The sequence below is a fragment of the Halichoerus grypus genome, chromosome 4 (genome assembly GCF_964656455.1).
Source record: "Halichoerus grypus chromosome 4, mHalGry1.hap1.1, whole genome shotgun sequence".
Classification (NCBI taxonomy): domain Eukaryota; kingdom Metazoa; phylum Chordata; class Mammalia; order Carnivora; family Phocidae; genus Halichoerus; species Halichoerus grypus.
In genome coordinates this window covers 193,868,481-193,882,964 of record NC_135715.1, presented here as the reverse complement: position 1 = coordinate 193,882,964, position 14,484 = coordinate 193,868,481, and the positions used below count along the sequence as shown (strand labels likewise).

Sequence of the window (14,484 nt, the reverse complement as noted above, 5' to 3'; positions counted from 1 at the left end):
GGGTGTGAGCAGGCAGTCCCTGAAACGGTCGGGCCCGTGCACTTGCAGGCCCCTTACTCTGGCCTTTCATCCATGTTTCTCCTCATTCAGAAGAAATAATTGAGCAGATAACCCACCTTTTAAACAGAATGAAGTATTTATTCATTGTGTACCTGGTAAATAAATTATTTCTAGGTATATTAATAAGAGGTAAGAAAACAAAACATGAATTTTAAAAAGATATCCTCATAAGATGGGCAAGAGTCATTTTAATGGCTTATTTTGCATATGATGCACCCTTTAAATGACACGCACATCCCCATGCAGTGACCCCATACAATAGGCTTTGAGCTGTGGGGTTTACTTACACATAGATGCTTTTCAATAAATACAGTAGAGCTCTGTTAGGGGTATGATCTCTTCCTTATGATTTTCTTGATGACATCTTCTTTTCTGGAGCTTACGGTATTATAGGGATTCAGTAAATGACACATATAACATACGAGATGCGTGTTAATCGACTTTATGTTACTGGTTCGGCTTCCAGTCGACAGCTATCAGTAGTTAAGTTTGGGGGGGGGTGGTTAAAGGTTATATACAGACTTTTGGCTCTGTGGGCATCAGCGCCCCCAAACCCCATGTTCTTCAAGAGTCGCTATATTCTTCGTTTTGCCAGAAATAAGGTCCGTGAAGCAGTAATTCTATTGTGCTGTCCTGGAGGAAATTGGCCAACAGTTCAATGTGCATGCCAGCCGCCATTCTGCACGGAGCAGAGGGGGCAGGCTGGGTCTGGACACGTGGGGGCTGGGGCCCGAGGGTGGGGGCAAGGTCAAGCCGTCATGCTCTGGTTCCCCCAGCGGCCACTGCTGCTCTGGACGGGCACCTCCCGGCTTCTCCCTTGTCCCGTGAGCACACCCTCCGTGCAGCACCCATTCCGAGGGGCTGGAGTCCCTGCTGTGAGGGTTTTTACAGGATAACTGCTCTCCGCCTCTGTAAATGGGCAGCCTGAGCAAGACCCAGCGCTCTGGTGACCCGGCCGCTGTTCCTCCATGTGCGTGGAACACGAACACATTTTCTACAGAGGACACGAGCACGCGTGCCAGGCGGGGCAGGCACGCGCTGTGGGAGCCCCGGCGCACGAGGACAGCCCTCCTGGCATGTGGGCCCGGCAGCCGCGGGCCGCTGAGAAGAGCCGCAGGCAGCCGGCTTGGGGGAGAAGGAGCACTTCATTCTCTCCAGCCCCCTTACTGTCTGCCTTGCTGACCTCGGTGCCCCCGAGGTGAGCCGGGGCATCTCTGGCAAGTCACCACAGGGGGGACAGTTCTGCAAAGGGATCAAGAGTCAGGAGAGCAGCCCCACTATCCTGGGAGGCTCTAGTTCCCGTGGGTGGATGCAACACGGAAGCCTCTGCGGGCCCTGATAGTACAGCAGCGTCCAGAGAGGTTCCATGTGGTCGACACTGACCATGGTGCCAACAGACAGCAGCCATCCAAACGGGATGCTTTTACAGGTGAAAAAAATCCCAGGTGTCTCAACACCTGCTGGGAGAAATGCTGTGTCATCTGATGAGTAGGATGGACACTTATTAGTTATGTGTGTGCGCACATGTGTGTGCCTGCGTGCATTTGTGTGTGCGCCTGTGTGTGCCTGCGTGCCTTTGTGTGTGCACACGTGTGTGCCTGCGTGCCTTTGTGTGTGCACACGTGTGTGCCTGCGTGCCTTTGTGTGTGCACCTCTGTGTGCCTGTGTGCCTTTGTGTGTGCACACGTGTGTGCCTGTGTGCCTTTGTGTGTGCAACTGTGTGTGCCTGCGTGCCTTTGTGTGTGCCTGCGTGCCTTTGTGTGTGCACCTGTGTGTGCCTGCGTGCCTTTGTGTGTGCACACGTGTGTGCCTGTGTGCCTTTGTGTGTGCACCTGTGTGTGCCTGCGTGCCTTTGTGTGTGCACACGTGTGTGCCTGCGTGCCTGTGTGTGTGCACACGTGTGTGCCTGCGTGCCTTTGTGCACCTCTGTGTGCCTGTGTGCCTTTGTGTGTGCAACTGTGTGTGCCTGTGTGCCTTTGTGTGTGCCTGCATGCCTTTGTGTGTGCACCTGTGTGTGCCTGCGTGCCTTTGTGTGTGCACACGTGTGTGCCTGCGTGCCTTTGTGTGTGCACCTGTATGTGCCTGCGTGCCTTTGTGTGTGCACACGTGTGTGCCTGCGTGTCTTTGTGTGTGCACCTGTGTGTGCCTGCGTGCCTTTGTGTGTGCACACGTGTGTGCCTGCGTGCCTTTGTGTGTGCACCTGTGTGCCTGTGTGCCTTTGTGTGTGCACACGTGTGCCTGCGTGCCTTTGTGTGTGCCTGTGCATGTGTACTGTGTATGTGTACTTGTGTGTGTGTCCATGCACCTGTGTGTGCACACGTGTGTGCGTGCATGTGTACACGTGTGTCTATGTACTTTTGTGTGTGCCTGTGCATATGTATTTATGTGCGTGTGCATGCACCTGTGTGTGCACACGTGTGTGTGCGCACGTGTGTGTCTACGTACTTTTGTGTGTTCCTGTGCATATGTATTTATGTATGTGTGCATGCACCTGTGTGTGTGTTCAAGGCCCCACACATTTAAAAACATTAATGAGAAGCAAGCTAATACTTAGAACAACTTTTATCATCTTTCCTGCAGGATCAGAGGTGATTGACTTTGATGGAAAAAGTTCCCTGCTTTACAGATTTGTTCAAAGTACCAGGAGTCCAGTGAAAGACACCATTTCTCTGAAATTTAAAACCATGCAGAGTTATGGGCTCCTATTCCACAGACGGGGCAGAAATGGAGATTGCATCACCCTGGAATTAGTGAAAGGGAGGCTCCTTCTGTTCTTCAATTCAGGTAAAGTGATCAGCCAAGGAACTCAATAATCTGAATTCTTAGATGTAATTTGTACTCCAGTATTTCTATACCTAATTTTCTAGCAAGCATTATAGATAAGGGCCTAGACTTACAGATTCTGACTCTCTTTTGCTTAAAAACATACTAAAGTGTAGTAACTGTGCTGGGAGACGGTCACTGGAGTTCTTCATATCCGGCAAACACTCCTACGTCACCGGATCCAGGGCTTCCCAACCTCAGTTTGCACCAGTGACATTTGGACCAGATGACTCTTCGTGGGGGGCTGCCCTGTGCATTGGAGGATGTTACCAACATCCCTGCCCTCGACCCACCACAGGCCAGTAGCACAACTCACACGCACATCCTGACCAGTGTCCCCTGGGGGACAAAGGTGCCCCACGGAGAGCCACTGCCCTGTCCCCATAGCAGAGTTCTCAGCAAAGACGGTGCTTCCAAGGGAAGCAAGCCTGCAGAGGTCCCAGTAATGAAGGGAAGTGGCCGAGAACAGCCCTGATGGACAGGGTGTCCCAGGGTCAGATGCAGCAGCTTCACGGGGTTGAGGAAGCTTGGTTTGGCAAGACCTAACTGCCCATTTCCCCGGCCAGGCACCACCGCACCCTCCACGTCCGGCCCCGGGGGCATGGCGCTGGGCAGTCTGCTGGACGACCAGCACTGGCACTCGGTGCTCTTTGAGCATGCCCTCCAGCATGTGACCCTCTCAGTGGACCGGCACTCGAGGCAGTTCCAGGCACGGGCACAGCTGAGTCACTTGGACCTGGATCCTGAGGTGCGGAGTCTCCCGTCAGTCATGACAGGGCGTGGGGTTTAAATGCAGCGTAGCCTGCACAGAAGGAGGAATCCTTCAGAGAAGCGCCCTTTCCTGGCACGTGTGGTCTGGGCTTAACTGTGTCCTAAAGGGAGCCGTGTCCTGGGCACCGTCTGCAGCCTGACTCCGAGTACGGCCAGCTGTGCTCAGTGTGGCCGACAGCAAATGCCAAGTCCCGCTGAGCTGACCTGAGGAATCCGGCTGGCGTCCCAGGGAGATCCCAAGCTAGCGGCTGGTTCCAATGCCCTGTCTCATCCTTCAGCTTTGAGACATGCCTAACATATTTGCAGCCCTTTGCACACATGTCCCTAAATTATGCAAAGATATAACATTTTATGCCATTTTTGTAAGACATTGTCAGGTTCACAAACTATTAAAAGAAGCTAAACACTGAAACTAAAACAGAAATGCATCTGGCAGAAACGGACGATGGGCAGTTCTTGTCTTATTTTTCATGATCTTATTGCCTAAACTCTATGAATTGGCAAAAATAACATCATATTTTATACACGGATGAATGTAAATTCCATCCAGAGATGTATTAGCTAGAAAATCATTTTCATTTTCTACACAGACTTCCCTTTGCACGGGTTTGGGGTTACACGGATCAGCTCTCCCTCACAAAGTGCACATCTGGACACAGATGTGATGCTCCCCTCACCTGACACACACCACAGCCGACTTGATGAGCACCCCAAGGAGGCCAGTTCATCTAACACATTGCAGATGGGATGGCTGTCTTGGTCGGCTCCCCGGGACGCCAGGCTGTGCCCTCGGGAAGAGCTGTAAGGGAAGGTAGCAGTGGGTCAGGGAGGGGTTCCTGCGGGGACCCTGGAGGGCAAGCTGTTTCCCCCAGCTGCCCGCTGCACCTGCCAGCATTGGAGAAGGCCCATCCCAGGAGCAAGACTTCCCCAGCACTCGAAGGTGCAGAGCTGGTGGTGGGCAGAGGGCCTGGCGCTCTGCTCTGGGCCCTCATCCAGGCCTGCACCTGCTGCTCCATCATGAATATCAGTAACCCCTTTCCTCCCCAGGGTCCAAGTGAGATGCCACATCACACATTTCCCTAATTACAGATGAAGGATCTCTAGCGTGGCAGACATCAGCAGCATGTAAACCATGTCAGAGTCTCTGCTTAGAATTTCACTTAAAATAGTGAACAAAACAACACACAATTATGCAGAATTGCATACCTGGTCCTCTTCCTGCTACACCTCTGAGTCATGAATGTTCTAAGCAAGTTAATGGGAAATGACTAAAGAATATTATTGATGTCATTTTTCTTTCTAAGATCAGTTTTGGAGGGATTTTAGCACCTGGAAAATCTGTGACATTTCAAAGAAAACACTTTGACGGATGTTTAGAAAATATTAATTTTAATGGAGAGGATATCATTGATTTGGCCAAGAAGCACAGACCACAGATTCTCATCAGGGTAAGAATCTGCCTGGGGAGAGAGGGTGGGGGGCCTCGGAGGAATGAAGGCCCTCATGTGCCCCTTGAGTGACGTCAGGTTAGGGTGACACCTGAGCAAGAAACACAGACCAAGCGCCCGTAACTAACTTACAGTAATTGCTTAAATATGAGACAAAGAAACATGTCTTCCATTAAAATGTAAGGTGTGGTCTCAGCTTATGCTTTCCAGAGTGCAGAGGTAGCCGCTTGCAGGGACCAGTCCCCTGAGCAACGGGTTTCCTCCGTGAGCTGGCGGGAGCGCGGGCCACCCCACAGGGAACCCGCCCTCCTGTGCCTCCCTTGTAAATACAGCGTTTGCCGTGCGAGTTTGGACGCACGCACGCATCGATACGCTACCATGTTTTCCGTGGCCCTTGGGACATGATAAGGAGGTTCCATGTGGGGTCTTCACATCAGACTTGGGGGACCTGTCTCCCGGTAGCGGGGTCACGGGCACAAATGTACAAGCTCATCAAAAGGCCCTTCTGCGAGCTCTGTCAGGCCGAGCACACTCCCAGAGGGTGAATTTTGTTGGAACAACTACGCGGCTCTGGGCTTTGTCCTGGCTTCGCCCAGAGGTGCACAAAGCAAGGCCGAGGCCGCCTGCACTGGGGTGAGCAGCGGGTGTGGTCTGTGTCTCAGGGCTGGGGAGTTGGGGGCAGGAGGCCACGCCCTGCGATCCCGGCTGGGGGGACGCAGGTCTGGGGGCCACAGTGGGGGATCGGGGTGAGGAGCAGCCCCCCACCTCCAGGGCCTCCTCAGATCCGCTTCCTGTCCTCAGGGCAACGTCTCCTTCTCCTGCTCCCAGCCGCAGCCGGTGCCGATCACGTTTCCGAGCGCTGGGAGCCACTTGGTGCTGCCGGGCACCCCGGCACAGGACGGGGTCTCCATCAGCTTCCAGTTCCGGACGTGGAACCGGGCAGGGCTCCTGCTGTCTAGCTGGCCGCCTCGTGGCTCCACGGGCTTTCTGCTCATGCTCAGAGACGGAGCCCTCAGACTGGGGCTGTCCCCACCTCCAGGACAAGCGAGGAGTGACATCGCTGCAGGTAACACGCGTCCCCAAGCTGCAGCCCACAGGCACTTCACACTCATTTAAACATGATTCCTGGAGTCTGTATGACACTCGGGGTCTCCACATCCAGGTACTTGTGCCCCATTTCCCTTGGACATGGGCTCCCTGCTGTTTATACCCATGTGGCACCACTGTCGGGGCCCAAAGTGGCCATCCCAGGTGACACCGGCGGCCCAGTCCAGCCACCTGGGGAAGAGGTGGTGCCTGAGAGCCCCCCACCCATTCCCGGGGACCCCGCCCTGTCCCTCCCTGTCGAGCTGACCAGACACCATCTCAAGTCCCAGTGGCATCTCCCGGTACGTTTGTTCTCTGGGGAAACATGGCAGCAGGGAGCCCGTTCTTGGCCTTTGGTGATGGTGGTGAGGGAGCCTCGTGCTGTGCCCTCCAACCTCGCCAAACCCAGCTGTGCGTCTGGAAATGTGGTGGGCCTCCGGAGGGTGGCACAGTCGGAGGAAACACTACGTCCTGGGGACACAGCCTCCCTCTCGGCTGACCAGCGCCTGCCCCAAGCAAGGAGCCCTTCTGGTTGGACACAAGGCTTTTGAGATAAGTGCTAGCGTTCTCAAGCAATGTTCTTTATGGTAAGTGATGGTGGATCGTTCTTGGACTGAGGACAGGAAAGAGGTGGGGCCTGTCCACTCACTGCTGCCCACTGGGAAGTCGGCCACTTCTGGGTTTGTGGGCTGGCATCAGATCTGAGAGCCTCGGGCGGAGGCGGGGACAGAACGGGGACAGAACCACAGCTGGGCTGTTGGGACCACTGGGGTCTGCACACCTTCTCAGGAAGATCCAACTGGCCTGTGATGAACCACGTTTCCTCAGGACTTAGAGCTCTGGCTGCCAGGCCCTCACCGCGGAGCTTGAGCGCCACTGAACCATTTGTATGGTCAGAAGTGAGGCCACGAAAGGGTTCCTGATGTGGCTGGTGCAGGAGGTCCCCATGGGCGCCACCCTGGAGGGTTACATCCGTATCCGCGAGCATACTCCTGGGACGACCGGGAGCCGTTAACCTTCACCTCATCACTGATGCTTATGGGGCAGGAAGCAGACTGAGCCCACTCCGTCCATCCTAGGACGTACCCCAAGAGCAGTGTAACATGACAAACAGCAGAGAGACACCGGGAAGGTAAGTATGAAGAAGAGGCACGTACTTCAACACGCAACTTTGACCCGCGTCTCTGAGAGGGTTGAAGCTCCAAAACTGGCATTCCCCTCAATTATCTAGAGAAAGACTGCGCTTTACAGCTTATTGAATGCTAGTAATAGGGTAAGTTTATAGGAGTAGGTTCACAAGAAAGAAATCAATCACATTCAGTATCTCGGCCGTGAGCTGCTCAGAGATTCATTGGCATCAGAACAAACGTTGATTTATGGAAGTGCACCAGGGTCCTGTACTGCATTGTGATGCATCCGATGTGCTCTGAGGAAGCTTCAGTCACGGCCTAATTTAAGGGTCCCAAAGAACGTGCTTCAAGGCAAGGCTACTTTGACACATCCCACGAAGTGGGTAACGTTTGACCCGTCAATAGGTGTGTTTGACAAAGGGCTAGAAGTAAGATTGCATGTGATACAATCATGTTTCCATCAACCCCTGGGGGTGCCCTGAAGCTGGCCCCCGCCTCCTGGGGCTCCATGTCCCTGCAGGAGTAGCCCCCTCCCATTGGCCAGCCGGGCCCGGGGCTTGGCTCCCAGGGATCAGGATGTGGGACAGCGAGGAGCTTCGCTTCTGTGACCAGGACACAGCTTCTGCCCCCAAAGGTCCCCTCGCGCCCACGGAGGGCAGACGCTACTGGCCGTGAGTGCCCCGGAGAGGCCACAGTGCCAGAGACCGCATGGGGTGGCCAGCCCACCTCCAAGGAGGGAAGACCCTCAGCCAGCAGCCCTCAGGGACGACCCTGAGACAACCCTAGAGAGCGGGGCTCCGGTCCTGCCCCGCTGAGCTTTCAGAGCAGACCCCAGCCCGAGCCAGCACCTGCCGGACCGCTGGGAAACCAAACCACAGCCAGAGGCCCCAGCCACGCCCAGACCCCCCGCCAGGAAACTGCCAAACCGAGGGCAACACCTTACGTCCTGATAGATAACCAGCACAAATCAAAGCGTTGAATACGGTTACATTCATAACTACCGTGAAACAGACTGTGGATGTGAGCCCAGAACACAGCTGAGGTGGGACCAAGTCGCCCTGCCCCCCTCATGCGGCTGCCGACCCCGGCCCGTTCTCGCACTTACCCCAGGCCTGCGTGCGGCCCCACGAGCAGCACGGGACAACCAGGCACCGTTTCAGGCACAGCTGTGAGCATCCGGTAGGATAGTCTTTAGTAAGAAGAACGCATTTATTTACGAGTTACAATAAATCAAACTTTTCGGTTAAGTAAGGGTGGCTTTTTCCCTTGGTTACCAGAAATTTAAGTTGGTCCAATGTGCATTAAGGTCCTTACCTGGAATCAAAGTGAAATTGTGCTGAATTGGGTCACAATTTGAAAATGTGTTTGAATATAGGTACTGTTTTCAACATGCTTTCCAACTTTGTAAATTTTCATTTTAAATTGTTTACAAATATGACTTCAACCAGTTAGAGGTCAAAAAGAATTCTGCAGGCCACAAAACATTTTCTCACTCTGTCCCCCTTTGAATGTCAAATGTGCGGGACAGCCCACAGGACTGGGTGCTAAAATGTTTAACTAAGTGACTTTTCTAGCTGGCTCTGTGTTTCCTCTCTGGGTTGAACCCTGGCCAACCCAAAAGGACTTTCCTTTTCCATTAAAAAAAAAAAAAATCAGTGGGAAAAAAAAATCAAACAAACAAAGAAACAAAACCAGGAAATTTAACAGCAAAATCCAGATGCCTGACTTCCAATAAGAACCTGGAAATCTGGTAACCCCAAGAAGCCAATGCCCCCGCACTGGGCCCAGCTGCCGACTCAGCCAGGCCTAGGGACAGGTGGTCTCTTGGCTGATGGGGAAAATCAAGCCCACGACCCCATCCATGCCACCCAGGGCCTCAGCAGACGCAGCAGGCCCACAATGTTTGAAATGCCCCGTGTGACCTGGGAAGACCCACCACCCCCCAGAACAAGTCCCTCAGCCCCTCCTATACCCGGGGCCCCTCTCACGGGAGCTCCCTGAACTTGCCGGGTGGGGTGGTCAGGGTCACAGCCCCCCACACAGCACTCCATGTGACAAGAGCAGCCTGGAGACTGATAGGTCTGTAACCCAGGGTGTTTCTGGGGCCATATCAGAAGGTATTTTCAGACAGACCTCATGGTGAGCAGGCTGGAACTACGGACATCCCCTCCTATGGCTTGGCCATGGGTGGTTTGGCTGTTCCGGTGGGTCCCCACAGAGATTTTGATCCTTACCTGGAGGGTGTGAAGTGGCAGGAAAACAACATCAAACTTCCTTGTATCTGTGCCATAATTTAGAGAACAGCCACACTTTCATATGACCCCCAAAAGGTAAATCACATGGAGGGGGCAGGAAGGCTGCAGTGGGCCCTATAGGGACAGGGCTCCTCCACCCCCCACCCCGGGTCCCTGTTCCTGTGGGACTCGGGTTTATGTCACTGTTGGAAGCATCATGAGGTCTGTGGTTCACAGGGGTGTCTAGCTGATCTTGATTCCCCAGGTGCTGGACTGAATGATGGGCAGTGGTTCACAGGGGTCTCTAGCTGATCTCGATTCCCCAGGTGCTGGACTGAATGATGGGCAGTGGTTCACAGGGGTCTCTAGCTGATCTTGATTCCCCAGGTGCTGGACTGAATGATGGGCAGTGGTTCACAGGGGTGTCTAGCTGATCTCGATTCCCCAGGTGCTGGACTGAATGACGGGCAGTGGCATTCGGTCTCCCTGACAGCCCAGAGGAACCAGCTGAGTGTGGTGGTGGACCAGGCCGGGGCCTCAGTGGTTCACGCAGAGCTGCCTCTGGAGACCCACACGGGCGGTGCCTATCACTTTGGAGGTGAGTGTTGGGGTTGGGACCCCATGGGACGCCCCTGGCTGGCGCCCACCCGAACTCAGCCTCTCCTGCCCCCGGTCTGTGGCTGACATGACTTTTTTCTACTGATCATGTGTGGCCGATTCCCCAAAAGCTCAGCAGATATGAAGGACTGTACTTTTGTCTCAGCAGCTGTATTGAGGCATAATTTACGTTAACCCGTGAGAGTCCCCTTGTCGTTAGGATGCCCTTTCCCAGTTGTATTTGTTAGAGCCTTAGTGCTTGATCCCCCCTTCCAGGGAGACTCCCCAGTTTCCTTTCCCCGCTGTCCTTCTGGGGCCAGGAGCTGCTTGGGTCATGGGAGTCAGTGGTGAGGCTTCTCTGAAAGGCTGGCTCCCGAGGGTAAGCGTCAGTGAGGCTGGTCCTTCTGGCCCCAGGCAGCTCCCAGCCGCCACTATGGGGACAGTGGCACCCTCTGCCACGTTAGAATTCTACCAGTCGGTTCACTGCCCACTTCTCCCTCAGGCCAAACCTTCTTTGTGGGGTGGCCCCGGCACAGCGCTCCGAATTGCCCCATTAGGCCCCCTAGAGGACGCTGGATGCCCAGTCCCCTCTGCGTAGTGGAATCCGTGTGGTTCAGTTTCACGCTGATCACACGCAGCACGGGTCGGCCAGCCAGGGGCCCGTGCACCACACTCCCCTCTGGGGAGGCCTCACCAGCTCAGAGCAGCTGGGCCCATGGAGCAGCGCCCACAGCAGGACCCAAGCAGGGGGCACAGACGGGTCTCCAGGGGCACTTCCAAGGCAGAGGCCCCAGGCGTGCCCCCAGCGGGCTCACGGTTGTGGCTGGCCTGCCTTTGGAGAGAACCAGAGGCCCATTTCCTTGCTCGCAGCAGAGCCTTCCAGGCCGGTATTTGGATGATGTGCTTGCTATCACGCAGACCCTTACATTTTATGATACTAAGATGTTCTTGTAGAAATCTTTGATTGTATGTTTGACCAAATTGCCCAGTACAAATCTGATTGCTATAAAAAACAAATTCATGTCCCTTACTTTGCGGAGGCCAGTCTTCAGGACAGGCCGCCTGGAACAAGGCCAGGTGCCACGAGCTCCCACACCTGGGGCTGCCCGTTGCTTCCGGATGAATGGCAGGTGCCCCGTCAGCATCTGGCTGAATATCATCTTCAGACACTGTGATTTCAGTAATTTGTGCCTATAATAATACAGTCTGTTATTTCATTTCTAATTTTAAATCCACTTACATTTAAATTGTTTTGTTTGTGATGCATAACATAAGGAAGAGCTAAAACTTTCTAGCGTGCTTTAAGTAAGATCATGCTTCAAGTTCAGCCTGAATTATAGACTCTAAGTTGTTTTCAGCTAAATTCTCCTTCAGTGTCACTCTACCCCCTGCCCACCTAGCGTTCTCTGCCCCCCAAGTAAGCGCAAGGACAAGGGGGTCCACATGCTGGGAGCCTCTGACAGGGACGAGCCGCCTTTCACAGGGTGATGCCGCAGCCTCGGTCCTGACCCGTCTCTCTCTCGTGTTCCCACCTCTGAGCGATCAGGGTGCCTCCCTCCCGGCTCCGGGTCTGAATGCGAGGCCTCGCCTGCTGGATTCCAGGGGTGTCTGAGGCTCATCTCCATTAACGCCCAAGAGGTGGATCTGATTTCAGTACAGCGGGGGGTGTTCGGGAACTTCAGCGGCCTGGACATCGACTCTTGCGGCATTCTGGACAGGTAGGGTCACTGCTCCCAGCCCCGTGCTCGGACCTGTGATGGCAGATTGCAGGCGCTCACAGCTGGGCGTGTTCCCTCCCTCTGGGTCCCTGGATCCCCCCTCGCACTGCCCTTCCCCCGCTGTCCACGGGGAGTCCGAGAAAGTGAGAAAACTGTCTATAACTGTGTAGAACACCTTCTTTGGAATGACAGCATTGGGTGGAAGGCGCGTGCTCTTGACTGCCGTTCTCCCCTGTTGGCGAGCTCCCTGACTCAGAACGAGCCGTGCTAACGTGGCTGCAATGTCCGCGCAGAGAGATAGGTCAGTAGCATGTTGCTGGACAGCATGGATCGTGACGACCAAATGCCGGAGACCAGAAGCCCATGTGGTCAGGGTGGGGTGTCCGGAGGGTGGGACACCGAACTGCCCCAGGTCCGCAGGGGTAGTGAGGACGGGCCTGCCCTGGGGACAGGTTGTGAGGACCCAGGAAGGGACGAGCAGCTCCCTGAGGACCAGGGGTGACCTCAGAGGGGTCTCTGGGGATGAGAAGTAAGTAAAATGCAGGAAGTGGGAAGGAAGGAAGAAGGTCAATGTCGCTGAGGCAGGAAAGCCAGGCTCTCACAAGGGGGTGATTTGGGTAGAGAGGCTGGCTGGCTCCTTCCTCCCACAAAATGCTAATATATTTTTGGATAAACGCTACAGCTTGAGGAACCCCTTCTTCACATGTATGAGCAATTCAGTCCGAATTCACATGCACCTATTCTATCTCTTCTTAGCTTAGTCACATCCCAGTCCTTGTATAATAATCAGAATTCAGTGTGAGCTTCACAAAATTCACTATCACTTGCAATCCTCCTTAATAACAGCAGGACACAGGGGCTCCTGGGTGCCTCAGCCAGTTGAGCGTCCAACTCTTGGTTTCGGCTCAGGTCAGGATCTCAGGGTCGTGGGATCGAGCCCCGCGTCGGGCTCCCTACTCAGCAGGGAGTCTGCTTGAGACTCTCTCTCTCCCTCCGCCCCTCACCCCCCTCTCTAAAATAAATTAATACATCTTTTTTAAAAAAATAACAGCAGGGGCGCCTGGGTGGCTCAGTCGTTAAGCATCTATCTGCCTTCTGTTCAGGTCATGATCCCAGGGTCCTGGGGTCGAGCCCCGCATCGGGCTCCCTGCTCGGCAGGAAGCCTGCTTCTCCCTCTCCCACTCCCCCTGCTTGTGTTCCCTCTCTCGCTGTCTCTCTCTCTGTCAGATAAATAAATAAAATCTTTTAAAAAATAAATAAAAAATGGGGGCGCCTGGGTGGCTCAGTCGTTAAGCGTCTGCCTTCAGCTCAGGTCATGATCCCAGGGTCCTGGGACCAAGTCCCGCATCGGGCTCCCTGCTCAGCGGGAAGCCTGCTTCTCCCTCTCCCACTCCCCCTGCTTGTGTTCCCTCTCTCGCTGTCTCTCTCTCTGTCAGATAAATAAATAAAATCTTTAAAAAAAATTTTTTAAATAAAATAAATAAATAAATAAAATAACAGCAGGACACAGTCCTCACCAGCGGAGTGACTCACCCTCTCAGACGTTGTTTCCCCACACGCTCATCGCATTAACGGTGGGCGGAGCGACCCTTCTCTGGTGAAGGGAGACTGTAGCCAACACACCTGCGTCTCCATTTCTGGGTTCCCAGACCTTCAGGGGAAACAGCCGCATCACGTGCACGGCAAAGTCGCCCAGTGCACCTGGCTGGTGGGGCTCGCACACCCCCAGACCCGCACTTGGCGGGGGGCTGCTGGGGGCACGGCTGTCAGCAGGAAGGTGACCTTGGGGGTGGCTGGACATGGTTCCGGCGTCCCCGTCAGCTGCTACCTCAGCTCTTGGGAAATTTCTCTAACATGCAGCCTTTAACAAGCAATCTATGGGGACCAGTTTGTGCATAAAACTCCTATAGTAAAGGCAGATTTTTAACACAAACATGGAAAACACGTCATCTGTCATATAAAGATTCTTTATCGCGCTTACCAAAGATCAGGTTGTGAGGTTAGAGCATAAAATAAAACCTCGGTCTGAGGCTCCAGAGCAGATGAAAAGTGGCCGGAGGGTGTGTGACGTGTACATAGTATCTCCGGACGGGTTCTGCTTTGACACCTCTTCTGCTCTGAAAGCGTCTCTTGTATCACCTTTACGTACTCAGATTGGGAAAAGGTAGAAACAAATGTGTGCGAAGCCATCCGTCCACATAGTGTGTGTGAATCGTGCTTTCTTGTTGGCCGCCGAGGCAGGAGAACAGTTTGTTTCTTCACTTCCAGCTTGATGGACATTTGGGTTCTGTCCAGTTTGGGGCTGTGACCACAAAGCTGCTGTGAATGTTCAGGTACAAGTCTTTCCAGGGTCCACCTCCACTGTCCTTGAGCAAATGCCGGAGGGGAGTGGCCAGACAATGTGGGGGACGGGTCTAGGTCTGGGGGTTCCGCCACCCTTGCCCAAGGTGACGGTGCAGCGTCCAGCCCCCCAGCAGTGCAAGGGAATCCCGGTCCCCCCAAGTCCCCGCCAATACTCACTGTGGTCAGTCCTCCACACCGCAGCCTTGACAAGGGGCACGGGGACGCCTCCCCATGGTCTGTGCCTAATGCCTGGCCTTGTGGAGTCCTTACCTGC

The 14,484-nt window shown here is 54.2% G+C and overlaps 1 protein-coding gene across 1 annotated transcript in view; it reads left to right on the top strand.

The window, feature by feature from the left end:
• Positions 1-14,484, top strand: part of LOC118529503 (contactin-associated protein-like 4) — a 144,486-nt gene that overhangs the window by 85,562 nt on the left and 44,440 nt on the right. Inside the window, exons 5-10 of the mRNA XM_078070040.1 lie at positions 2,641-2,844; positions 3,450-3,631; positions 4,959-5,102; positions 5,931-6,168; positions 10,001-10,150; positions 11,696-11,867. Coding sequence (XP_077926166.1) covers positions 2,641-2,844; positions 3,450-3,631; positions 4,959-5,102; positions 5,931-6,168; positions 10,001-10,150; positions 11,696-11,867 — 1,090 coding nt within the window. The remainder of the gene's footprint in view (positions 1-2,640; positions 2,845-3,449; positions 3,632-4,958; positions 5,103-5,930; positions 6,169-10,000; positions 10,151-11,695; positions 11,868-14,484) is intronic.